Genomic DNA, 27,785 nt, shown 5'->3' with positions numbered 1-27,785 from the left:
ATTAAAGCAATTGTACCATGGCAGGGACCTCCTTTTCTTGACCATCCTGTCAGTATATATAAGCACTACTGAAGTTTTGCTGGTCTGCTACAGTGGGTCTTGCATGCTCCTCATTGGCCTTTGAGCCATTGCTAGAGAGAAGTAGCAGTGATGAAGGGAGCACTTCAGGATGGTTATATTGCATGGAGAAGTCTAACTTGATGAACTTTGGTGGCTGTCAGTCTTTACAGCTTCACAGATGCTCCATGCAAAGTCTGTGAACTCCTTTTCCTCCCTTTAAAAGCCTGAACTGTAGTAATTGCATGTAAAGATAAATTCTGAAAACACTGAAGTTATGTTGGTCAGGAACATCAGCCACAAAGCGGCGTCAAGTGAGGAAATTATAATGAGGACAGCTTCTTAGTCCAAATGTTTATCTCAGTAGTGTACAAATGAAAGGGAGACAGCTGCCCAATTAATTCATTCTTCAATAGTTATATTTTCATGTTCTTTGCAAGTTACACAGAAATTGACTGATGGTTCAAATTAATGTCTGCTGTAATTCACATGGCTTCCATGGAGTTACGCCATGGACTAATATAGCCTGATTTTTTTGTAACAGAACAGGACCTCATTGGAACATAAGGGAACCAGAGGGCCTCAACCTTCTCATTTCTGCCCACATGTAAAGTGCAATAGCAACAGGCTCAATGTGCCCAAGCAGTGGCGTACATTAAAACAGTGGTGCTACAATAATATACCATGAACTCCATCTGTGCAAGAATGCACTCTCTTGTTAGCTTGCTAGAGAAAAGCACTTCAGTGAATTATTTTTCACCTTTTCATAATTTCCTGCCTAATTATAATGAAAGTCAAATTCAAACCATCCCCACCCCCTACTTTTCTAACACAAACCTTATCTTGAACTCTCCATAATTAATGTTAAAACAATAGAAGACCTAATTTTGCTAGCAGCAGTAGGCTAGGCATTATCTAATGCGCAGCAAAACAAGTGTCAGAAAGGGAGGAAAGGTAATAGCTGAACTGGATTGAATCTGCAGAACGTTCTTCCCTCTTTCAGAGAAAAGCAGATGAATGACTGAGGTCCTTATTCAACCATTGAGCACAGTGATCTCTAGCCACAGCTATGTGGGCCATAAGGGGGAAAAAGAGGAAGGATAGGGGAGAGATACTGCAGTTCTTTAACTTAAATTATGCTGAATTTTGGGAACAGACCTGCAGCACATTCTTAGGACAACTTACAGAAAGAAGCAACTGCCTGCAGTTGTTAACACAGTGGTTCATGCAGAAGCTCTCAAAACAAAAGCAGTGCTTGTAATTAGCAAGTTCTGCAGCTGCATCACCATTAAAGTATGCGATCAAGAATGTAATGTACATAAAGTGGAGCTAATCTTATTTCTCCATTTATCATATTTTTGAGTGCCTATCACTGCATTACCTGAGAGCTTTATTTGTCATCACTCGCTCAGAAATTAGCTCATTCTAGGAGTCCAAACTCAGTAAGCAGTGAAAACGTTCTCATTTATATGATGGATTTACTTTTGGTGCCAGTTGGTTTATTACACAATTCGTTTTGAACTGGATCGTATTTTTTAAGTGATTTGTTTTTTTCTTTAGTGCTGCTGAGGGGTTTGAGATTGACAGCACTGGAGGGTTAACTGCTCTGCTCACCCCAGCACAGGGCCAGCTCGGGGCTGCAGCAGGCAGCTGTGCAGCTAGAAAGCTTTTCAAGTGCGGGTGTTTAATTGGGTGAATCCACCTCCGTGCCCAAGCAGTGCTTTTAATCTCACCTGATTAGTGCCACTGGGTCAGTATCATCAACTCCATGAAATCAGCTGGTAGCAACCTGAAGTCACTGTTGACTTTGTTTCATCCATCTTTGACAGCTGGGAGGCGGTGGACTCTGCAGTCCATCACAAATCCTGAAATAATGACTCCCCCTGATGCTTGGCCCAACCATGATGCTTATGGCAGCAATGTGTTCCTTGGCCAATCACAAGGATGATTTAGGAGGTGAGGATCCCGCCCTGGATTTAGGTGTTCGCTTTACTTCCCTGCATTACTCCAGCCCTGCTCTGTGAAGTTGCTGGTCTGTAGCACTAGTGCCACAGGGATGACTAGAATACTTCTATCTCAGAAGAATTTATTGGCAAGAAACCTGTTGGAGGCTGTGAATTGTCTTATTTTATACTTGTGGACAGGTTTACCTAAGTTAGGGAAATAACTGAATATCACTGAGCTGCTTGAAATGCATTAAACTTGTAATTAGAGCTGCTGGTTTCTAGTTATTCTGGCCAGAAAACAGCCTCTTTGCCCCCAAATAAAATTCATCTCTATGAGTCACAAGAGAGAGACAGGAGAACATGGCAGATCTCTCAGCAATATGTCAGCTGTTGAATTAAGGATTTTGCTTTTTGTCAAAATATCAGAGGTTCTGACATTTAGGTCACCAGTTCTGCTAATTAGGTTCCTATCCGGACAAAGCACGATCAGAAAAGAATAGCACAGCCACTTACTGAATATTAACAGATTTCTCTTAAAAAACACACTTGTAAGACAGCAACAGGTTGAAGTCTATAGTGTTCTATGAATGTGCCAAGCTAAAACATTGGGTTGAGAATCATATTTGCACACAAAACAGCTCCATGTATAGCAATAAGGATGACAGCGAGGCAGTGTACGAGATCACATATTGAAGAATTAATATTCTGTACACAGTACACATTGTACACAGTTTATAGCAAAATATATGTGTGTGTCTTCCTGAAGCTATTTTTAAACACAGTCTTCAAAGCCAGCTTGAGAAAACAGTGTTTAGTCTGGGAGAGGATCCGTTAAGAACAGACCATGCCGACATGTGCAATTACACAGATTTCGGCAGAGATGCTTATGGTGTCTTCCAAGAGACCAGCTGCTGCTTCAGAGGAAGAAAACAATTCTATGGCGTAGCATTTGGCTGCTCTTAGAGCAGAAATGCAAAGGGCATGGATCCCAGTCCTGGGAAACAATCATTAGCCTGAACTGCGATATTGCTCAGGATCAACTCTGAATATTTTATACTAAGAGATGCACAGAGTAAACAGCTCAACAGAAGCAAATGTAGCAAGGAGAAACTGTTGTTGAGAGAAAATTGACAAATATCTGGAGGCTTTTTCTCCAAGTTCTGTAGGAAATTAACCTTGCTTTATAAACTTTGATGCGGTGGGGCCATTTGAATATTTTAATTGAGGCTGTGTGAACCTCATGGATTCTCAGGCACTTACACCTCTTGAACTGTCATTCTGGCTGGGCAAATTAACTCAGATTTCCATTGTCATCATAACTGGGGCCAAAACGTGCTTCCAGCTAATGTCTGTGTGAAAGGCACTGAGGTGACAGAGGTGTTCCAGAGGGCAGAGTCTGCTCCGTGTGAATGCGACAACAGCCATTAGCTGTTAGCAAAGGGATGAGGAAAAAGTCCTTATCTCCACCCTCTTTGCAGAGGCCATAATTGAGAGAAGAGGGACTGGGGAGCAAATGATGCTTTCTGGACAGCAGAGCTTCCCATTTTAGCTAAGCAACAATTTTTTGAGCTTAGAGGTGCTGTGTAGCAGCAAGATGGGCATATGATGCTGAATCTTCCAACCCTCCCAACAGGCTTTATTTGCAGAGAGCTTTGTGCTGAGGCAGCAGCCACTACTCTCTGCTACCAGACCTTTGCATCCATCCTTCCTCCTGGTTCTGTGGGCCTCAATTGCGTGTTAGAATGTAACTTGAGGGTTTGCTTTGGGGTTTAATTGCTCCACACCCACATTTCAGTGACTCCAAGATGCACTCCGTTGAGCTACTTAACAGCAGAGGTTGGGGATGATGAGCCTGACACACGTTTTGAAGTGCAGTTAATTCATTTGACATGAAAAGCACCTACCACTGACAGCAACCAGCTCCCCTTCTCTGCTGTGGGAGAAGGCAGTTTTGTTCTTGCTCTATTTTTAATTAGCATTTTTACATTCTTACTGTACAGAACTGGAAACCAGAATGAGAACTATGTTGCCTTCATTGGAACAGCAGCAGGATGAGAAATATATGTAGCTCGATGGGTCAATCAGGATTGGGGTGCATCTGTGATCGAGAGGGGAATTGGGAAAATCCAGCCAGAAAGGATGGTAGCTAAATAGTGGATTAGTGAGTTAGACAAGGATGAAGGAACAAAAAGAAATTAGCAGTGGTATTTTCTATTTACATGAAGTACAGGGAATGGAAGTGCTTGCTGGGGTGTGGCTTTGTCCTCCTCCAGTTCTGCTGTGTGCTGTAATTGCGAGTGCCCACCAGCTTCCATTGGAGCAGTGCTGAGCGGTCCCTAAGTGGCAGGATTTAACCATTTGTTCTGTGTTGTGGATGCTTAAGGTCTGATTTATACAAATATCATTGGACTGAAACATTAGAAGAGGAATAAAACTGTAACGCATGTAATTCACTTCCACATCAGAGATCTGTTTCCATTGCTAGAGGTCAGCAGTTACCTTTGTGTGTTGGGATCACAGCACAAGCATCTCTAGAACTTTAAAGTTTACATCTGTTTAATGGGAAATAGCAACTCAATCCATTACCTCTACATTTTTCCAAATGGGGAGAAGCCAGAGCATACAAGCATGTTCTGGCCAGCAAACGACTAACTGTGCAAAGGCAGCAAAGGCAGACACATCTGTGCTGGAAATAAAGATGTATGCATCCCTGTATATAAAATCTGTGTTACATATACAGTACAGACTGCATAATGATTATTGCTCCTGTTCTATTTTTGCTGTGGTAATTATTGTGCAAATGGTCCCATTTGCAGTGAGTAACAACTGCTGCCATGCAGTCCTGTGTTAAGTCCTCCCTTAAACGTGAGTGCAGATCAGAAATCTGTCATGAGCCAGAAAAAGGGATGTACTGTAATCAATGAAAGACTGCTGAGCAGAGATGCATGAACTCCTTGAAGTGCCAAGAATGGGCTGTTAAATACACATATCCTTCATTGAAGAAGATCTGAGCGCTCCTTTGAGTTGCATGCATTTATTATTTGTGGAGTATTGACGACGTACTCAGCTCTGTATAAAAAGCAGTGCAGATGCTGTGCCTATCCTACAGATCTCACAGCTGAATGAGAGCTGCACAGGGCTTGCTACAATATAGACGTTCTGGGAGGTAATCCTTTATTGAGTTACTTGTACAAATACCCAGAGCAGCTTAGCAGTGAGGAGGGAATGGCATTGCCCAGGGAACAGAGAACAGAGATTGCCCAGCAGGACTGCCAGCGAGGGGGAGTGCTGTGCTGGAGCTGCACTGGCAGAAATGATAAGTTCCTAGCAGGAAGCACGATCTCCTATTTATATGCTGTATTTATTTGTGCTTTTCCGATTCCTGCTCCTACGATTACTGCCTGGATTTAATTTACAACCCCTCCCCAGTGACTCTTTGGTTTCCTCCTGAAAAAATAAGGGAAAATCCTTAAGACATGCAGTCCTTCCTTAGGTCTCTTACACTCACCATTATCTGCTGCAGAGCAAAATTAATGCACACCCTTCCTTATTGTTTTCCTTCTTAATTCATTTCTTTCTATAGAGGCTCAGCAAGGACCAATTTTCCAAGCGAGTTTTTAATCGCCTGAGCTCAGCGTGATTACTGTCCTCCAATCTAGTTGCCATTTGATGCAATCAGCATTTCAGAATACAATGATTTTTTTTTCCCCCCCAACATGAATGCTGTATGGCCAACTGATGACACTTGGCTTCAAAGAAACATAAAATCTCAACAGTGCTGCGTGGAAGAAAATAACCTGGTTGTGAGGACTCCCCTGGCCGAATGCGTGAAAATAATATGAAAGAGTTTCTTTCCAGAAATGGTGTAATATGGAGCACAAAGAAATGCATGATTCCAGTACTGAGGGTGGGGAAGCAGGGAGGGATGGGCGGAGAAGCTGGGAATGCAGCGTGCTCAAAGGCTTCTCACTGCTGGAATGCTTTGAAGGGGCCTTCCAGCAGTCCACGTTGCCAGGGGAAATTTTCTTTCCATTTCTTTTTGTGCCACCCCACAAATAAAAAATTTCAATATGCCAGTACTGGAAAACTGGAGACCTGAGGAGCTCCTGTCATGCAGAAGCTGCAGCCTTCTGGATTTTCCCAACCTGCAGCGAGTTTAGTGTGAAAGATTATCAGCGTAAAATAAGATAATCCTTCCTTGGGCTAAAGTGCTTACTGTTGTGCTTTTCAGCACATTCTGTACGTTATAAATGCCAAGGCTACATTTGCAAAATTAGAGAGTGGTGATCAGGACATGAGTGCCACAGGCAGGGGCAAAGTAACACAGAAGCAAATAAAGGATGGGGAGGGGATGTCAGCTGCGTTTTCCTTGCAGCGGATGCCCAGAGCTGGGTGTCTCCTTGCAGCTCCTTCAGCTGAGTCCTGAATGACCGCATTTACCCTGAGATTGGGAAGATCCATCCAGCAGCCTCACTGTGGAGATGCTGGGAGGCTTCTCCTGGGTGCACTTTGTAGAACAAAGCCAATGCCTGCAACCTATGCATCCTTCCCACTGTTCTCTGCAATGCAATGTGATTCCAACTATTTAGGTTACAGCTTGTTTGTTTTTTTACAGTGTTGTTGGTGAGTATGGTTGTCTAAAGTCTAGTAGACAGCCATTTGCTGGGACCTTCTGTTCTTTGCAAACTTGACAATGTGGCTTGTTTAATCGCCTTATGTTATTATTGATATTTTCATCTTCTCTAACTAATTTTTGCCGAGGAAAAATGTATTATTGCCAACTCTGATCTCCTTAATTCTGGTAAGAAAATGCCTCCAGCTTCATCCCATTTGAAGGAGACACAGATGGTTTTGTACACGATTGTGACTCTTTAGAGAAGGCTGCTGGCATTGTGTGAGTGTCTGTGGGGTCAGGACAGGAAGGGATCCTATTTAGCGAGACTGGAAAAGAGCTGGAAAGGTGTCTGCCATTGCCTGTGTTTCAAATAACTGTTTCTCTGTCACTTGGAGTTCAGAAAGAGCTGCAGCAGGAAAAAGCCGGAGGTACCTGAAAGCGAAGGTGATTCTAAATAAAGAAAGATAGGATGTGACTGAAAGGCAAAAAGAAAACTAAAGGAAAGAAATACAACACATACAGAAAAGCAGGGGTGGAAGCAGAGTAGCTCAGCCCTTCCATCCCCCCTGGCTCAGGGTTGGACACTGGTGCACACTGTGCTGCAGCTGCTGTGCTCATGCTTTCTGGAAGGCAGAGGGGATGCCCAGCTGTTGTCCACTGAATTATTTTGTTCTGGTTTTGGCTTAGGAAGGCTTGGTCAGTACCTTTCAGTGCCATAAAGTGTGTGAGATGTGAGCTGCAGAGTGCAGGCATGTTTGCTTGTCAGCATGCCATTGAGCAGCACAGGTGTGTGTGATGGACATAGATGGAAGTGGTGTGGGCTGCAGATTGAGGAGGCAGCATACAGCTGCACAAGAATGGTCCTTAATAATGCACAAACAAACACCTGCACTGAACATGAGTTCACTAAAATCCACTGACCTGCTGCAGACACTGTCCATGTTAGGTAACAAGGAAGGCTGCAAAGTGTAGAAAAGCAAACATCTTACTACCACAGAAAAAGTGCTCTTTCACATTAAATCGATAGGACTACATCTCTGACCTGCATAAAACATGAGACTTTAATAGAGTCATTGCAGTAAACAGAATCTAATAGTTTTGGTAGCTACAAGTTGACTTCAGAGATGCCTGCTGCAAGAGAATGCCCTGCTATCAAGGTGAGATTACTGGCAGGCAGGAATAATTTCCTTCAAAGTCATGCTCTCTCTCTCGTTGAAAGTTTGAAGTCAAGCAGTAGTTTTGAAGAGAACATGAGCTTCTTAAAGACATTTAAGAGCAAAATAATTTACAAAGCCTTCAGTGCTGTGCTCATAACTATAAAACCACAGGACAGCACTGGTTACCTTGCGTAGGGCATGCCAGGGATACAGTATTAGCTGCACAGGATTTGTGTTCTGTTTAGGCAGAAATGTGACAGCCACAGCACTGGGTTCTTTGTCACTATTTAATTTTGTCTCTCTGTTTAATGCAAGCAGGGAAGAAAGTGTCTTCAGAGCACAATAGCACAAAAGAAAAATTATGCATTAAGTAGAAAAATGAAATCAGTATTTCACATTAATTTGTAACTTGTTCTTTTTTGGTAGCTATAGCAAGCTAGGAGAAGAAAGAAAGATAACCTAGGATTTCATGGGAAAGTAGTTTCTGTGTTTGTGCACGGAATACTTTGCATCTGATTGCTCCTATGTGGTCGTTCATCTGGTAGAGCTATGATATCCCTCTGAGTAAGCCTGTTTTGGATTGTCAGTGTGAGTAACATTTGTACAGAATCGATGCTAACTTTAACTACTTTTGGTAGCAGCCAATGCAAACAGTTCAGCTTGGGCTAACAGATCTGAGTCAGTGATACATGTACATGTCATGGACAAATGTAATACATTTTTCCCAAAACCCAGGTGAGCTAATACACAGCTTGCTCAGGTGTATTTGCCAGAGCTGTGAACCTGCTGTGCATTTGGATTACCTGGCTGATTTATTTCCATTTTGGTTTTCAGGTCTCTCTTGTTCTAGGGTTTTTTTAATCTAGACTTTCCCTGCCTCTTCCTTGAGATTTTTAATGTAGCTCCATTCAAACTTAATTTAGAAGTTTTTTTGGTGTTTGTTTGTTTGTTTCCAGCTCTTTTATGCTTTCATAGAATCGCAGAATGGCCTGGGTTGGTAGGGCCCTTAAAGATCAGTTAGTTCCAACATCAGAGGAATCCTCTGTCCAAAGAAAGGCCAGAATGAAAGGGCACCTCTAGAGATGAAGTCTCACTATAAGGAAATGACAGCTACTTCTCTTATATATGTATACATATACATACATATATATATATACATACATACATAGAAGATATTTTATTGATATTCAGCCACCAAATTTACCATCTGTGTGCCTGTTTGCCTCTCAGTGTTGGAGTGACCTGCAGCTCCAACCTCACTTGTCACTGCATGGGGAGTGGCAACACATCTGCAGACATGCACAAGGGGATGCCATCTAAGGATGATGGGATCTACATGGCAGAGGCACTATACGAGCCCATAATTGCTCAGTCCCATGCCAGAGGATTCTAAGGAGAAAGTGATAGTATCATTATTAAAGAAATGCATGTGGGTCAAGGCAAGTAACTGCTCCCAGTTTGCTCATGCTTTGCTTATACCACTGGTTGAGTATATTCTCCTCTTAATTCCATAATGTACCTTTAGGCTAGGAAAGAGAAATCACAGCATCTAGTAGAAGCACCAACTCAGTGGATGTCTTCTGTGATTCCAAGGTTTAGGATGCATTTTTATGTTGTAGATAGCTTTTACATATACTTGTCTCGTGATTAAGATAATTAGTCTAAAGAAAAAACACTTCTTTGTGTTCCCATGCTTTTACATTCTTTGACTGCAGCCTGTTTTTCTGTATCTATGCAGCCCTAGGGGGAGATGCTAAAAAACAACCCAAAAGAGGAAAAATCCAAAAGTATAACAGAAAACTAACAGCAATACTCTGTGGTTTGTCATTTATCTTTCATGCATGAGTCGGAATGGCTGTTTTGGCCCAGATTTGACAGGGGAGCTCGAGAGCTTTGCAGATCTATCTTGGCATTTAGATAGAGTTCATGAAGGCACAACAGCTGTAAATGGCAGAAAGATTGACAGGAAAAACATTCATTTGTAGCTGGATTTTAACAGGGTCTTAGATTGGTGAGCAAGAAGTTCAGTCCACCCAGGTCATGTGGGCTTAGAGCCATGGAGGAGTCAGGTAGCTCAACACTGATCCTCCTGACAATTCAATCTCTGCCCTTAAATCAAAGTCAATAGCAAACTATGGATTTTGATACATCATTGTTCCTGAAGAGCTCTGTGGAAGAAGGGTAGATTTTGTGTCATCCTAAACGTAGGTGTTCTGACATTTGTTCTCACTGTCATTAGCAAGTTTGTAAGATTCTTTTCCAAAGAGAAAACTCCATGTCCTCTTATGCATTTTGCAGATCCTGGTAGTCCTTAGGTCTGCAGCCCCTTCTACGGCTTTTGTGCTGTCGCTGTTTTGTCTTGGAGATTTGGAAATTCTGGGCCAACACCACAGCAATCCTCAGGGTTCCTCTTCTGGTCAGTGGTTTCAATAAGCTGTGTTCCCTCACTGGTGAAAAGGATTGTGTAGGGGAGATGCCATCCGTGACTATGCCATGCCCCTTAACTCTGTCCCTTGCCCTTGGAAGATACTTAAAGTTCAATGAAAAGACCAAGCAACAGGTGGAGCTGGTGGGAGATTGCAGTGACCCTTCTTAGCCTTGTAGAGAGTTTAGTTAGAGAGCTTGTAAATCAAAAGACATTTTCATCTTTGGTACAACAGATTCTTTTTCTATCAGCGCAGTGGACAAACATCAGTATGACAGGCATTTGCACCAGGCATGTTGTTTCTCTGCTCTGCTCAAGGTAGCTAAGATGTGTCGCCTTCCCCCATGTTGGAGTGTGGATTTATTGATGCAATCAAAGTCAGACAACAGGCAGCAACAGAACACGCTTCACCTGAGTGCTCTCCCCAAACAGGGCTGCTCCTGCTTTTAAGCCCTGCAGGATTTGTCCTGTTCCACTCCCTGCACTGGAGGGACAATTCCCTCCTCTGCTGTTGCAGCTGGAGAACATAAAAGCAGCTGCTGCTGTGATCAGATTGTCATGCTTTTAACTCATGGGCTGTGTGTAACCCCTCTGTGATTCAGAAGCATTGCAACTGCTGTCCCTGCATGGGTGGCAAGAGGTGAGCTGTGCCCTGAGGCCCCTTCTGGTTTGCTTCCTCTGATCCCTCTGCATGTGAGTTTCCCTTGTTCCTCATTTCTTGGGCTTCTCCTCCTGCTCTGGCAAGGAACCTCAGCCAGGAGTGGGAGGGATAGCGGGGCTATAAGGCAGCAGGTTATGTAAGGATCTCTTTGCAAGAGACTCCAGCTGACTGAGGTGCAGCTTGTGTATGTCTGATGTAGTAATTCCTTTGAATTTTTATGCAGAATTTAAGTTTCTAATTTAAGGCTGTGTCACGACTGAACCAGGCCATCTTTAGCACAGTCCTAGAGTCTTGTTTACATACCGAAGCAAGCAAATCTGGCGCTTTGCACTAAGGAGTTAAGCTCAGTCTCACAATTGTGTCATTCTGACATTAAAGAGAGATGAAATATTTTCTTCGAAAAAATCTGCTATGTCACTCAGTCGCCTCCTGACAATTTCAAGAGCCTTGAGACTGCACTTGAATGGAAACCTAGCTGCATTTTTGATACACCGAGACTCTGTTCTTTCTAGTGCACTCACCCTGAAGGACCTCCCTGTGTTTCCTTCAGTGTCTGTCCGAGAGCTCTCCCTGCAAAGCTCCATCTGCAGGAGCACAGCTCAGCAGTGTGCATCGCACAGCCCCACCAGCGCAGGAACTGGGACTCAAAGGGCAGGTGCTGTGTTGCTGGAATACCCTGGGATGCGTGATCCAGCAATGTCTAGAGGCTGTTGGGAGTATTTGTACGTGTGAGGATCTTGCCCATCTTTGTCCGTACAGCTCTAAATTTGGTTCTCTGAACAACACCCAGCTGTATCCCTTGGCTTTTTCCACTTACTGCATAGGGAGCTCTCTCTCTTAATGCTGAATTTCTCTGTCAACTTGTTTTAAATGTATAAAGCATTCTGGTAAGAGGGTAAATATGTATACCTATGTGACCAGAGAAGGAAGACAATTTCTTAGCTCTTGGCATTCTCTCTGGATAATTATATTGAAGCACTTGGCTGAGTGAAAGTGGTTTAAGGGCTGTTTTTGTTGGCCATGTTTGCTTTCTAAATGTCCCCTTATCCTTATTTTTCCTAATTAATGAATTATTTGTTGCTCAGAAACTAAAAGCTAGCAGGGAAGACTTATGAATGTAGATGCACTAAAATCTAGGCGTAGGACCAAAGCTTCCTTTGCAAAATAGAAGTGTACTGCTGTGTATTTAAAAACTCCTCCTGGATTTTTTTTTTCTTGTTTTCAAGTGATTCCTTATGCTAAAAATGGTGTCTCCTTTCCTGACTGGTACAAGATTAAAGGCTGTATTGGTGTGGCCAACATTCATGATGGAACACATCACTTAAATACTACACTAAGCCTGCAAGCTTTGTTACTCTTTTGGTCTGATGGTCTTGTGGCTTCATGGTGCTGTTGTAGTTGCAATATATTCAAATCCCATTCCAAGGGAAGGGGTGCAGGTGTCCTTCAGAGGCAGAAGCAAGCATGTGTTCTCCTTTTCCCTACGGAATAATCCAGCACAAAGACGTGGCATGCAGTCCTGGCCCTGCTCTGAAGTCCTTCTTTTCCACTGTGCAGTGGGAGGGCTGGGTGCCTGTGTCCTACACCAGGGCTCAACACACCGAGTGTCCTCCAGCTTTCTGCATGCTGTGTTGTAGCACCTATGAAGCACTTGTGAGAGATGGGGAAATGAGGAGGTGACCTGCATTTGCCAGGAGTGAGAAGAAAGCAGCAGGCACAATAAGCTTCAGCAATTATAGCTGACCTGCAGTTTTTTTTTTTCTTTTTAATAACACGTTCTTTAGAAACCTTTATTTTCCCTCTTAAAATTTCATTGGGAAAATTGAAGGATATGCAACATATGAAATTGAATGAATACGCATGTAATTGTTTCTTTTTCTTTTAATTTCATGGAGCCTTAGATCTTAAATTTCAGTCACAGGGATTAGAGCCATGATTCTGAACAATAAGTTTACTTAGTACACAGAAGATTACTTTTTAAGCCCATTATTTTACAAAGGACTTCAGTGCAACTGGAGTATGCTGTATCTGCCTAAATATTCTCCCCTCTCACTTCTCTCAACAATGTGTAAATTACTGTCAGCCTATAACCCCATTTGTGTAATTCAAGAGAAGGAAAAAAAAAGAAAGAAAAAAAGAAACAACTGAGGAAAAGAGCAGTTTATAGTTCAAACACATGTGTTAGTTTCATCCAATGAACAGTTTCTACAGAACAGGTTCAGCGTTTGAAATCAGAATTGGTGCAAGAAAAAGCTGGCACCATATTGCTGGGGTTTCACCAGGTAAACAGATCTTAATCCCTCCTGGGACACCAGCTGATGAATATGAAGCACATGGATGTTTACTTAAACTACCAAGTGTTGGTAATGCTTAATCTGCAGACATTTAAGGATCAAACACTTAAGCTAAAGACACCTCATACAAGTATGTGCTTAGAATTTGTGCTGGTTAGAGATGCTTTATGTCAGTGCAAAGAATGAAGATGTCTGTCTAGAGATAAGCATGGCTGGCTGAGAAGGCTGCTAGCCCAGGAGCAGCACTGCTTCGAGTGACAAGCAGAAGCCAAGCTGACTTGTGTACCAGACTGCCAAAGCAACAGAAACTCCAGGAGGAAGGATGAGAACAACTTGCATAGCAAATGGACAAAGGTATCAAGCATCATTTCTTCATATGCAGGGGAGCTGACAACCCTGGTGGACCAACCACCAGGTCCTGCAAGCAAAGATGTTCCAGAGATATCATCTTAATCTGGCCACTGATCTCACCTAATGAAGATGATCTCTTGATTTGTAATCTGTACAAAGTGGTGCTGAATCACTGGGAAGAGCAGAAAGTCGTGTTTAATTCCGAGAGAATTCCTCAGATTTTTGTAGGAAAAAAAGCAGATAAAAGCTCAGCTGATTAGTAAAGGGTCTTTGCACATGGAGCAGAAATCATGTTGGCAGGAACCATGTACTGCTATTAGCTGCCCCAAACCACTTCCAGCATTCACTCTGCAGAATCAGTGAGAACAAAATGCCAGAGTGTCTGCCCATCCTTGCAGCTGCACAGCCACTGTGAATGCACAGCGGTTATTACTGAGCCTGAATTATGTCAGGCCGAGGAGCAAACTGGAGCCTGAAAGCACATCCACCTTCTCTGGTCCTCCTCTTTTAACCTGTGCACCCAACAAACTTATCATCTCTAGCAGGAACGCCCCTGCATGGCATGCTGGAAAGTGAATGAGAGCAGCTGCTCTGCACCTGGGACTCAAATCTTGGCAGATCTCATGTGTTGTTTAATAATTTTGCATAGATCAACAGTTTTTGAATAGTACACACTTCATTCAGTACAGCAGGTTTTTAAATTCTCATTGTACATTTATGGATCATTGCACCTTTTCTAAGCCACAGCAATTGTCTCTATTGTCAAACCCAAATGTTAATGTCTTCCATGCTGTCCTTCCCTCTAGTTCAGTGCATTTCAATGGGGGTTAAAAGGTAAAAGCACTCCAAAACTTCAAATAGGCACTGACATCATTAGAAGCTACACTTAGTCCCATCTCCCTCCTCCTGCTTCTCCTCATCAGTAAACAGTGACATCTAGAGAGAAATGAAGCTTCTTTAATAAGACAACAGAGTGTCACTAATTCTGTTGTGCTAATTGCTGCTGAGCTTGTATTGAAATGATCTCACATGTCCATGTAGAGCTCTGTGCAGCCGTGTGACTGATCATCCCTCCAGAAGCCTATGGCACACACCATCACGTTTCTGTGGTCTGTTGCTCATGCAGCTCTTCCATTTGCCATGCAGCTTTCCAAACCTTCGGTTCCATGGACAGAGGATCTCCCTTTCATTCTAGCTTACAGCTGCCTGTCGCTACACTTCAGAGCATAAATTACAGTTTGTATTTTGTACCAGTGTCAATAAGTAGTCTTCAGAATGGGCCCAATCTGGCAAATTGAGTTATGGATGTTACTGTCTGCATCTGACAACCAAAGATGTAGAACATGGGAAATCTCTCAGGCCCATCTTGACCCGTGGAAGCTGGTAGATGGGAGAAACTTCCATTGTAATGATATTTCTAAGTATAGCTATTGGAGTGCACTGAATCATGCTGTTTGTGTATCATTTATATGTGACATTATTACTCACTGCTAAGATGAAAAGCAAACACATACACCGCATTGGGGAATACTTGATTTAAACTCTTGCTTTTGTTTCTAAGTAGGAAACAAACTTCAGAACATATCTCGAGGGATTCTCACGGCCAACCCTTGTATCTGAAACTACGGCAGCTATTCCAGAGAACAGTATTTGGAGAACTGATTTGCCAATAAAAACAAATTCATGTGAAGAGGCTGTTTCAAAAATGACACTTCCAAGACTACTCTGCGCATGTCTAAAATTAAAAGGGAATAAAACTTCTGCTTTCGTTAGTTCCAATGTCAGCACCGTGTCCTTTGCCTCCCTTCACTCTGTCTATTCTCAATCTACTATTTGCCTCCAATTGCTTAGAGACAATATCTGTAGACCCCACTGCACACCATGAGCTGGGACACAGGGAAGCAGAACTATTTTCAGAATCAACTGCACAGAGAAATGCCTGTGTGCAAGAGGTCGAATTGCATGCTTTGTCAGAAGCCTCGCAGTGTATCCAATGCTTTGTTAACAGAATGGACAACCTTTTATTTTTACTGTGCTTTAATTAATGTGTCGTGACATAAAGTACAACTGCAGCCAAAACAAGAAGTCTGACATTTTCTAGGCTGACTACTATCAAGCAAAACTATGAGTTTAAACAAGAACAGCTTTGCTGAGCTGAAAAAGGCTTGGGAAAACACTTTGTTTCTCTGTCTCCAGACATAAAGTCATAAGCCCTATCTTCCCACCCTGTTGTTGGCTGAGGGAAGACTCCAGCCGTGCAAAGAGTGGAGCCAGGGAGGCACTGTGCTCACCAACAGAGGAGGAGGACATTAGACTCATTGCCCCTTGTGCTTGTTTCTCATACAGGAAATCAAATTCTTCAGGCTCATGGCGAAATAAAAATCGCAGCATAAGGGCTAGGAGTAGCAAGCAAGTCCTTCGTAATGGGCTAACAAGACAACACCGAGAACAGCACAGCAGAAAAAGTGGAAAAGAAGGCATTCAAGGAATATCACAAAATTAGCATTTTAAGATTATTAGGTGAGCAAGTTGGGCTTTGCTGTCCAAAAATGGAACAGTTGCTCACTGGTTAACGAACACAAGGATTTGGGCTGGATTTCTGTCACATCTGTCTCTCGGTCTCCCTATGCAACGAATGACCTGCGAGCTGAGGAGGAAGTGCAAGATTTTCATCAAAACCTTGATGTAAAGCCGTAAAAATTAACCACACAGCAAGCTGATTTGTTTTCCTGTCATTTCCCATCCCCTCTGTTTCACCTGTTCTCCCAAAGAGTGTGTAAACCTGCGCTGACCCTTACAGGGAATGCTTTCCCAATTACTCTTTGGATTGCCAGCGCTTGATGAGGCTGTGAGAGGCAGCGCAGGGCAAATGGTGCTTCTCACAATTACTTGTGGGGATTGCAGCCAACCACCTGCTTCAAAGCCCAGAGAGGTTAATTGCAGCCCTCTGTCTCCTGTCCTGCCCCTGTACTTGTACAGCACAGATGTAAAGATGTACACTTACCTCTTGGTCTGGATATATGTGAATGGATGGCTCTGTCTCGATGCAATCTGTGAAATGTGTAAGCCAAGCCTGATGATACTTTTACAGCTACAATTAAAGTCCATCTTTCTGTTCCCCAGTTCAGAGCCTTGCCTGCTTGCTGACAAAAATCCAAGGACCTTTTAAGCCAGTACAAAGAGTAATCTAAAATATTAGCCACCGTCTTGTCAGGTATTAGTTATTCCCTCGATCAGGCCTTGATGTTTATCCCTCCCTCTTTGGGTTTTCTTAATTATTTCTGCCTTGTTTTAATTCTCAGAAAACTCCCTAGATGTGGGCTTTATGATTTAGAATATCAACTGCTCATTCAATTAATGGGCTTGATTAACATGCTTAAACTTCCCAGAGACACTTGTGACACATTATGAGGGGGAAACGAGGATTCTGAGTATGCTCCATCATTTGTGATACTCCTGAGACTGGAATCCATTAGGAGCTCTCTTATCAGATAGATAGAGCTTATTTTTCATATTTAAATTTCTTTTTTTTTTTTTTTTTTTTTTTTTTTTTAATTCTTGTATTTATTCAGCATTGGTGTAGAAGGATTATTCTTTCCAAGAGTGACTTAGGTTCCTGTGCTCCTTTCCTTGTAACTTGGTTTACTTTGCAAAAAAATGATTCAAGTTTGGGTATGTTGATTAGAATCTGACAAGCTGACATGCAAATGGCATAAGTGGAGGTGCAGCTCTTCTGCTTTATGTATGAGTATCAAACCATCACATAGTGAGCTTTCCTAACAAGGCTGTAGGATATTAAGATATTCTGTGCTTCTTTGAACTCCACATAACCGGAATCTAGACCCTCCTTCAGCCAGTATCTCTTCGTATCTTTGCCTATTGACACAGTGCACAATACTGATGGTAGGTAGATGGTTGGACTAAATGATCTGAGAGGTCTTTTCCAGCCTTAATGATGCTGTGATTCTATACCGGAGCCTCAGTACAACGCAATACAGAACAGTCCTGATGGGAGAACGGAGCCCATTTCAGTGACAGAACCACCTCGTGTGACCCACGGCTCTGCTTCAAAGCAGAGTGAAGATGTGTAATGAATACACGTACATAGGCATGTATATATACATGTATATGCATGAATATGCATATGTATAAACTCAATATGTTAATCTAAGTGTACGCATGGTCTAAAAGTGTACGTATACACACGTAAGAATATAAAAAACGTGCCTTATCAAGAAGTTCCATCCTTCCTGGATGCAAGTCAAATGCAACGCTATGCCAGAATCCTTATATAATTTCATATAACGACACACAGCAATTATGAATACATTTTGCTAAAACAATTACAGAGAAGTTCTAAAAATTAATGCTTCTGCTGCACTTCTGCTCACAAGCCATACGGGGAGCTTCTGTCTTTCAGTATTACAGTGCTCAAGGAAAAAGAAAAGGATTCTATTTTATGGTTCTGAGTCAGTCTTTTTCTTACTAACATATGGCCCCATTTTTCCAGGTTCTTTAAGCAAGTTGTAAACGTAAACTTTGATGCATATGGAGTTTGATTCATGAAGAGTTTAATTTGCCTAGTATAAAAGATTCACGTAGGTTATATAACATCATTAAATTATTTTTGTAGTTTGAGTAGGCTCCATTGAGGAAGGCAAAACTGTTTCCCTGGCGTCCATTTATCACTGTTTGCTACTAATTAGAAAACTGAAAATACAATATGCATGATTCGCATTATCTGCGCTGTCTTTGGACTGATGCGTTGTTCCTTGTGCTTCCTTAGGAACTTTTATTCATTTCTCAATTAATTTTTTTTTTTTTTTTTTTTTTTTTAAGGTTTCTGACAGATGTGACTCCATCTTCGTTAATGGCAAGGAAATGAAAAGCAAAGTGGATACTATTGTTAACTTCACTTATGAGCATTTTACCACCCAATTAGAAGTGACGGTCTGGGTTCCACGGCTGCCGCTGCAGATAGAGATCTCTGACACAGAGCTCAGCCAGATCAAAGGCTGGAGGATACCCGTCACCTCCAATAAGAGGTATGCTTACAGCACGAGCACCATCCTGAGCCTCTGGTTTTAGAACGCTTCGAATTTTTAGTGTTTCTCAGAATCTCAACTCTCCTGTTTGAAATGAGATCTATACTCTGTCTTTGCTTTCATTACAGTGCCCAACAATGATACGAGTAGGCTGCATTTTACCCTGACCTGTATAGTTTAAAAGTCAGTAGCTCTGCTTAGAGCAGTAATCAATTCCACGCAATCTCAGGAAATTGTACCACAAACTCCAATGTGCAAATCTGACACAAAGAACCTGGACCTCTTGCAGCCCCATATACAAAAGTTTTTGTGTGTGTGATGTTCAGCACTACCAGTGCTGGTTTCTGCGTATGTGGCTTAATAAAAGAAGGCAAGGCAGGAGTCAGGCATTCACTGAGAACACACAGCACTTGGATGTTGCACAAATGCACGTCAGGCTATGCTCTGCAGGACTCAACCTGGGCACGGCTCAGGGGACAGCTTACACCAGAAACCAAAGGGCACCACACAGATCCAGAGGACATGCACATCTCGGTGTGGCATACAGAAATAGCCATTCATCATGAACTCAGCAGTCTACCATAGCATTAGAGATTTTGCTTTCCTGTATTCACTAAATACTTGAGTAATGTGCTGGCTTCACCATCGTGTTGGGAGCCTGCTGTTCAGCCCATTCCTCTGTAGTGTGAGGCATCATTTTATGCAAAATACTTAAACTTCATAAAAATTGAGAGACTTTGAAGCTTGGAAAAATATCTCTGTATTTTTCCTTAGCATAACTTGGTATTTCCAAATCCTAGAGCAGCAGCAAAAGTACACTTTGCACAGTACATTTTCTGTCGTTTTGTTTTGTTGCTCTGGATTATGTGCTAGACACCTTTTTATAAATGAATGTATGGTAACTGTGGAGCCCCAGCCTGAAGCACTGATTGAGCACCTGGGGAAAGGTCCCAGTCAGCCCTGGGTACACAGCTGAAGGCAGTTCAGCTGTTTGATAGGAAGGGGTGGAACCTGGCTGCCCCTCTCTTAGACCCCATTTAAGGGCTGACTGCTACTGGGGAAGGATCTCTGGTTGGAGATCCCTTCCTTGCGGAGTCTTTTCTGTGAGCTCAGATCTTCAGAAACAGGTGAGCACTTTTCCTTTGTAACACCATTCTATTCACATTAGTTCTTTTGCTGTTACACTGCTGTATCGCCCTTCCACTGTGTTGACCTTTCTGATTGTAGCAATGAATAATATTTAATATTAACAAATTCAGAGCAGAATAATGGCTTCTTAACAGTGATTTCCAAGACCTGCTTTGACCATATTTCAGGTCTCTGCACACTCCCGCTGTCCTGTACAGTTTTGCACCGTAGCAGGTTAGGTACAGTAACTAAAAAACAGCATGCTTTTGAAGGCAAAACCAAAACTGACTCAAAGGCAAAATTTCCGTACTATCAGCAGTCTCACAGAGAGGCAGATGGAACAGCTTGGGAACATGTGAAATCATGCAGGTGGCAAAGAGGTGCAAGAAGGATCAACAGGGCTCTGAATGATTATCCAACCCCTGTACAGCAGACTTGGGTGAAGCACCACTTAACAGATCTGAATTAGGCAAAAACAACAACAACAAACAAAACCCACGCTATTATAGAAGACTATCTTCATATGAATAGTTTCTACAAGGACTCACACAGATTGAAAACATTCGTGACAATAAACACATGATGTGGATTCTAAGTTCTGTTCTCTTATCCTTCCCTACTGAAAATATCCATTCTCATAGAACACTCATTTGGGCAACTTGCTAGATTAATAACTTCCAGGAATGCTACTATGTTGGTGGATTTCAGGAGAAGTTGAAAAATGGTACAGGGCACCAAAGCATGACACCAAATCACATTTATAACACAGTGGGAAAGCAGTACCAGGAGTCCTAAACACTGTGGCAGTTCTAACTAAAGCACTCGGTTTGCCCAGGAGAACATCTCAGCTACTGAAGAGCCTTACAGAGCCTGGGCAGACTGCAGCAGAGGAGAGTTATCTAACACTTTATGAGAGCATAAAACTCAGGGTAATATAGAAAACCTACAAGAAACTCAGGTAATGAGCTCAGAAGAAAGAGACTGCCATTCCTCTTGGCTATGTGGATGTTTTTTCCAGCTATAACAGAAGAATACACAATGAGGATCTGCTGTAGAAGAAATGTGTGCTTGCTTCAGTGATAAAGGCAAAGTTGCTGTTTGTGGAAGGAGGAGATGTGCTAGGCAGTGAATGAACACATGCCAGCTGCTTACAGTCTCACTTAACTTACCTCCTGCATGCAGTGTGCCTGATACTGTAACACCTCCTTAGGCACAACTCCTTCCAAAGCCAGTGGGGATTTCGCTGAGTAAATGGCTGCAGGATGAGGCTGTTGGTGTTTATTGCGGGAGTAAACTTCCAGCAGAAAGCTCAGCAAGTTAGACTTTCAACTGTGGTTAACGGTCGTGGACATTCTGACTTTAAATCCATTATACAGATTGCTGGAAATTTACCCCCCAGTGCCTAGTTCTGATTTATTTGGCCAGCTGAAATAAAGATGTGGTCTGAGAGCCTGCTCTGTTTGCAAGCTGTGGAAGTGTGCTGCTGCTCACATTGCATCTGAACTGCTGGCATGGCTCTGGCAGGCGTTTGCCATCAAGGGTGGGAGTAGGGACTTTCTTGTACCATTCCCCAGAACTGCAGCTGGTAAGTTTATGACACTGCATGTCAGCAATCCGTGCACTTATGAGCTGGAAATAGTGTAGCCCTTATTTTATGGAATGTTCATTTGTTTTCTTTTTGTTTTTTTTAAACTTTGTGGGGATATTATAAATCAACAAGCAGCCCAGGACTAGCATCAGTTTTGCTCAGTCTGCTATTTACTTTATACCTAAGGATTTTACATCTCTTTTATTTTTAGATCTGGCTGGATTTTTACCTGAGATTTAATGGCTTTTCTTCTGTTGTTTTTCGGATTTTTCTCTTTGATTTTCAACCTACCTTATTCCTCCATCTCTTTCATAAGTGCTTTCTTCCCTAATGCTCTGAGGGAAGAGCAGATGGAAGTGAGCTACGTGGGTGTGGTGAAGGGTCCTTGATCCAGCATGGGCTTACAGAAATACTCCTCCTTGTAATGGGCTGCAGAGAAGCTCACAGTTGTAGCAAACAGAAGGTGTACGTTTAAATTAAAGTCAAATATTGGAGTGGAGGAGAGGTTCTGCCAGTCTAACAAGGACATTTACTTTGATTCCTCTTGCATCTGAAAAATAATTATCCTCTTCTGAAGCTCCCGCACTAGTTCTATGCCCAGTACATTTACATGTGATGAATGGCTCTTAAGTGGTGTTAATAGGAACTGCACGGCTAAAGCCACACAGAACAAGCTAAAAATTTAATCTAAGTACATATCTGCAACTGGAATAGCACTCTGTTTTTGTGAGGCTCCCAGGGAAACAGACATCACACAGCAGGACTCCAGCATATGCTTCAGTGTCAGGCACATGGTGTGTTGGACTTGTACCAGCATCTGGTCACTGAGCAGGAGCTAATAAAGCCTTCACTCGATCATGGTGACTTCACATCACATACACCTCTACGACCTACTTAAGCCAGACATGGCAATGCTTGTGAGTGGCACCCTGTTGAACATATGGTTAATTTGGTGGCGAGTCTACTTCAGTCTGGTCTCATTCTGGAGACAAACTCAGGGAAGTTAGCTGGAGTTAAACAAAGGGAAAAGAAGTGCTGAACTAGACCTTGTGAGCGTTGTCACCTGGAAAGGAAGCCATCCTTTTAATGAGAATCAAGTGAGACTGGATTCAAACCATTTCACTTGTGAATGGTAACATCTGCACAAAGCTTGAACATTATAAATTCACACCTTCCATTAACTGAGTTTAAAGCTATGGAGATAAGGCCACAGTGGCTTTTGTTCACAGGCAGGCTGCATTTTCAGGATTTGCAGAGGGATCGGTGAAATTGTTTCTCTTCTTGAGCTCTGAGTGGAGCTATGTACAACTTCTGCCATCTTCCACTAAATCACCTTCTGGTGGCTTGAGTTTTGTATTGAAATAGATTTATTTTTTTTCCAGCTGGGAGTGTTGCACATGGTTTTTAAATATGTGTCTCTTCACAATGAATATTTCAAATTCAAGACCAGCAAAACTGATCTTGTTGGGGGTTTTTTTAAGCAGAGAATTAGCATCTGGCCCAAGAACTTGATGCATGGTTTGAGAGTGGTGCAAATTAAAAGGGACATACTTAAACTGCTTGAAGGCTGTGTCTGGAATATGGAGCTGACAGATCACTGATTAGATCAGTGCTAGCAGGCACCCTCTCTACAGGGCTGCTGCTTTAACTCAGCTCTCTGGCAAAGGCTTTTCTGTGTGAAATGTAAATGAAATGTAATTCTGGCAACCTTGCTTCGCTCCAGAAAATTAAAAATAATAATAATAATAAAGAAGTCTTCCAAACAAGGTTGAAAAGTAGCACGAAATTGGATAATAAGGATTCTGAGCAAGTTCCAGAGCTAACCTCAGAGATGACCAAGGGGAAAGAAAAGCAAAATATGCAGCCATAGCTCATATTCATGAGGACACGTCTTAGAAAGAAAATGAGCTCACTGCTTAAGGAGGGAAGGATTTTAATCCTCCTGAAAACACTGGAACAAGAAATTTAAGACTCTAAAGGGAACGATGCGATTCAGTAGAGTTCAAACATTTTGTTGGGTCTGTGGAGACAGAACACTCAAATGCTCTTATAAACTGAATCGGGGATTTGTGGCTTTGAAGTGGAAATGGATATCATTTATTTAAATAAAAAAAAAGAACCTGAGTCGGTACCTGGTAAAGCAGAACTGCAAAGCATGTACTGGAAATTCAAACACCTCTATTTTTCCTTTGCACTGACATATGAAAGTGTCTTGCCCAGTCCATGACTTAAGGATGCTCTTCCACTGTTCCACATTTGCATGCGGTAGAAGCCAAGAACTTCTAAGGTGAAATGTACAGATATCAAGAGTTATAAATATTACTGAAGGGGAAACAGAGCCCTTACCTTTGTCTGCTTAAGATAACACACAGAAATACATGGGCTTGAATCATCTTTTGGTAGCACTGGCTGCCCAGAAAATCTGCCCTTTCACCATGCTCCTTAACTCCTGGTCATGCTGCCCGCAATGGGTTGCTCAAATTTGTCTGAAATGTATTTCCTCCTAAGCAGTCTACTAGTCTCAAGTTTTAGAGAGTGAAATTAAAAGTAAATCAGTACCAAAGAAATGTGAATAGCAGAAACGCTTTGGATCTGACTGAGCAAAACATCTGGTGGTATAAAGGTGAGGAGAAAACAGAGTGGTGTAAGAAAAACGAGTCATTGTGGATGCTGAACATGTGAACAGTTCTCTCCACATCACAGCATGGTGGTGTTGTGATGTCTTTTCCCATAAGAATATTGGTTCCCAGAGATTCTGCAGCTTTTTTCCCCTAAATCTGGCAAGTACTTCTCACCTGAATGGCCCCTGCACATTCTTCTCTAGTTCTGCACAGGTATTAATAGCACTGTCAAAAAGCAGGGTTAAAGCTCCACATCTTGGGGGCTTGGTTTTCCCAAAGCCTGTGATTATTCAGAGCTGGGTTACAGTTTAGGTGAGCTAAAGAGCATTAGAATACAGGAATAGTTTGGAAGTGGGAACCTGAAGGAGTTTGTGAACTCTTTTACAACATTATAAAGCCAAAATACATCCAAATAGGCCAGGAAAACTCTATCAGCATCCCTTTTCTGCCTCTGTGGCTGTTTTGCTGACTAGCTGTGTCAGCTCATGGTCCAGTTTGAAACTTAGGCTGGGAAAGAGAGAACAACTGAAAATTTCCCTTGGCTACTCAGCTGGTCTCCTTTCTTTGTGCAATGTAAATCCTATCTTAAGATCCTCTTTTGTTATAAAAATCTATCGGTGCTTCATTCAGTGACTAATGATGAACACTGCTGTTTTGCACACATAAAACCAAAAGGGCTGTACCAAATGCTGCTTATTTCAGGCTGAATATATACGTACATCCACCTAACAAAATGATGCATTGAGAATATATTTCTAGTGAATGAGATTCTGTAACACCAGGACTTCATAGCATTTTGAAGAGCACAAGGGCTTCTCTGAGATACATTTTCAGCATACAGTTTGCCAACTTTGTCATAAAACAATTTATAACAAAAGCAATTCTGTTTTATAATAGTTTTTCATAGCTGGTATTTCAAAAAGGAAGATAAAGGACCACAGTAAACACAAAACTACTTCCCAAAATACTGTGAAAAATAAGAGGCTTACCCAGTATTTCACATCCTTGCTATAAAGTCGCTTCAGCTCCAATAAACAAGCAAAAGAGAAAGGCAAAATATTTCTGAACAATAAATTCCACAGTGTGAGGGCATAACGAGTAAAAATTTGACCACCTAGGACTTAATGCCTGACTTGCAACAGATAAGGAAAATCCATGTGTTTGCCTCAAGGAATGAATAACAACAACAAAGAATTTATGGGAAACTAAGTTTTAAACTAGAGAAAACTGTGAGATGTAACCAGCCCTAACACCATGTACAAATCACTGATAAAAGGCTTATGCAAAACTGTGATATTGACAGAAATTATATTTTGCATAGGGGACAAGGTAGAAAACTTTAATAGGAGTGTATGTAATGCTGTACCTATTCCTGAGGGTGAGTCTCACCAGTCTGGGATGATGTTTGTAGAGCACCGTAATGAATAATGTCATAACTTAAATGCCTAAATTGGGCTTTTTGAAGTTCTGCGTGGTCTTTGCTTTTCTAAATGTAGCACTTGCACTGACTGTATGAGGGTCTCAAACACAATAGTGAGGTGGAGCAGCATTTTGAGGATTTAAGCAATGTAATACAAATGCTATGAGCACGGGTGGAGGAAGGGATGCTAAAACTTCTGCTCTCACCCCTGCTGAGCTACTGTAGGGGTTTGTTCCCAAATGGCCCTCTCATGGATCTTTCACACTGCTTTCCTTAGCACTTTACAAGATTTGATTGCCAAATGATGGTAAGGAGAGCGAGTGGTGGATCCACTGAACTAGCAGCACCAACAGCCACATTTGCAGGTTGCTGGGCAGTTCTCCAATAACAAAGAGCTAACTAACTGATACAGTGTCAGCTTTTAAATTGTACAGCACAAAAATCTGCAGAAGCGTAACCCTCAGACTTAAGTGTTCTTCCAAAATCTGGTTACCTGTTTATCAAGCAGTAATAGATGACACTAACCTTTAACTAAAAAGATTGTGCAAATGGAGCTCTGCAGTGTTGAGTGGAGACTGTGGCAATTCAATAAACATAACTATGTTTACAGGCCTACCCGTGACAGTGAGGATGAAGAAGATGATGAGAAAAAAGGAAGAGGTTGCACTCTTCAGTATCAGCATGCCATGGTGCGAGTCCTCACACAGTTTGTAGCCGAATCCTCTGAGTTTGGAGGCTACCTGACCTATATGCTAGGCTCTGAGTGGCAGTTTGACATCACTGACCTTGTGACTGATTTCATGAAGGTGGAAGATCCCAGGATTGCTAAGCTTCAAGATGGCCGAGTTCTGGTGGGTCGGGAGCATGGCATCACCACGGTCCAGGTACTGCCACGGGTGTCACTGCTTTAGTAGAAGCCTAAAAAGAAGTTGGAACAGGTTTTCATTTTTGCTATTTGTCACCTCCATGCAATACCTTTAGGTGAAATTTTGTGAGGGTTGTATTCACTAAGGACTAAGAAGTACAATGGGATTTTATGAACAATGAAGGTTACATCATCCAAACAACCAGCTTCTTTTTAAATTGGGACCTTATTAACTTCCTGGTTAGAAAGATTTACCTAACATTTACCAGCATTTTTACATGCTTAGATGTCCTTGAAAAACTGGTCCCTAAACATTCACAAAATGAAACACAAAAAAATAAAAACAATCTTGAGAAATCTTTCAGCGTTCATGCTCACCCATCTATCTTAATTCAGATTTTTAAATCAAAATAAGGAATACAAGCATCGAGGATAAACTGTAAGCACTCATAATGTTCCAGTCACGCTAAATTTCCTTAGTAGTCAAGGTGCAGAAACAGAGCTCAGTTCCTGTCAGCCTAAAACAAACAACACAGAGAAGGCAAGAGATTTCTGCCCTTGAAGTACTTCTTTCTCCCTAGTAACTATAGCAGTGCAGAAGGCAGCCAGGTCAGATGCAGGTATCTATAATATAGGTATCTGATGTTATGGTAGATGATTTACACGTCAAATATTCAGGGCTTGATCCAGCTGACTCAGGAATCAATTGAAAGATGATTTATCTCCTTTGGAGTACCTCAGAAACAAGGTCTTAGAGCAAACTGACAGGACTGTTTTGGCACAAGGAAAATGAAGATGGGCATCCATTGGGATTTTTCAAAATCCATTTTGCAAATTTCTCACTTCATGGAGGTCCTCTGTTCTCACAAAGGCACCAGGGCAAGTTCCCATTGCTCAGCCTTGTGCACTAATCCTCAATGAGTTTCAGCATTAACTGGTATGCTGAACATACCAGATTAACATGGTGTCTTGTGCTGCACTGCATTCATTGGAAATGTCATAGACAATACAAAAATGACTTTTTTTGTCAAACAAATTTGTTTAATTGAAACCATGCTCCATAGTTGAGATGAGGTGGCCATTTTTGAAGTGTTATGACGTTTTATTAAATTATTTTTGTAAATATAGTAATTCAGTAACAAATGAGTCCAACCTCTTGGGGGAAACATGACTTACAGTTTATACATAACTGTGACAAACTGGAGATTAACCAAAGTTTTATGCTGATGATGCTTTCTAACACGGTTGCTGTTTCATGACTGGCTTTTCTTTTCTCTTTCAAGGTTCTGTCACCTCTTTCCGATTCCATCTTGGCAGAGAAGACAGTGGTAGTTCTAGATGACCGTGTAACTATTACAGATCTAGGAGTACAACTAGTTTCAGGCTTGTCCCTCTCCTTACAAACCAGCAAAGGAAATAAGAGAGCTATTGTATCCACCACCTCTGCGTACGATATCCTTCATACACCAAAACAGGTATGGAATAGAGTATGTAACATGAGAAATTACAAAGTTCTGGATAAGACCACTGAATGAAGTATCTTACGTATTTTTCACTATATTTATATAGAATTGATACTCTGTAACAGAAGAAAAAGTGCAACTATTATTTT

General features: G+C 41.9%; 1 protein-coding gene across 1 annotated transcript in view; it reads left to right on the top strand.

The window, feature by feature from the left end:
* The window catches only part of TMEM132B (transmembrane protein 132B), a gene marked incomplete at both ends in the record, with an annotated part of 174,251 nt that overhangs the window by 144,651 nt on the left and 1,815 nt on the right, over nt 1-27,785 (top strand). The window contains 3 exons of the mRNA XM_079544007.1: nt 18,346-18,551; nt 25,919-26,192; nt 27,457-27,648. Coding sequence (XP_079400133.1) covers nt 18,346-18,551; nt 25,919-26,192; nt 27,457-27,648 — 672 coding nt within the window. The remainder of the gene's footprint in view (nt 1-18,345; nt 18,552-25,918; nt 26,193-27,456; nt 27,649-27,785) is intronic.

Source organism: Tetrao urogallus, assembly GCF_951394365.1.
Source record: "Tetrao urogallus genome assembly, chromosome: 17".
Lineage (NCBI taxonomy): Eukaryota > Metazoa > Chordata > Aves > Galliformes > Phasianidae > Tetrao > Tetrao urogallus.
The sequence above is the reverse complement of the archived record's forward strand: the minus strand, read 5'-3'. Positions and strand labels throughout refer to the sequence as shown.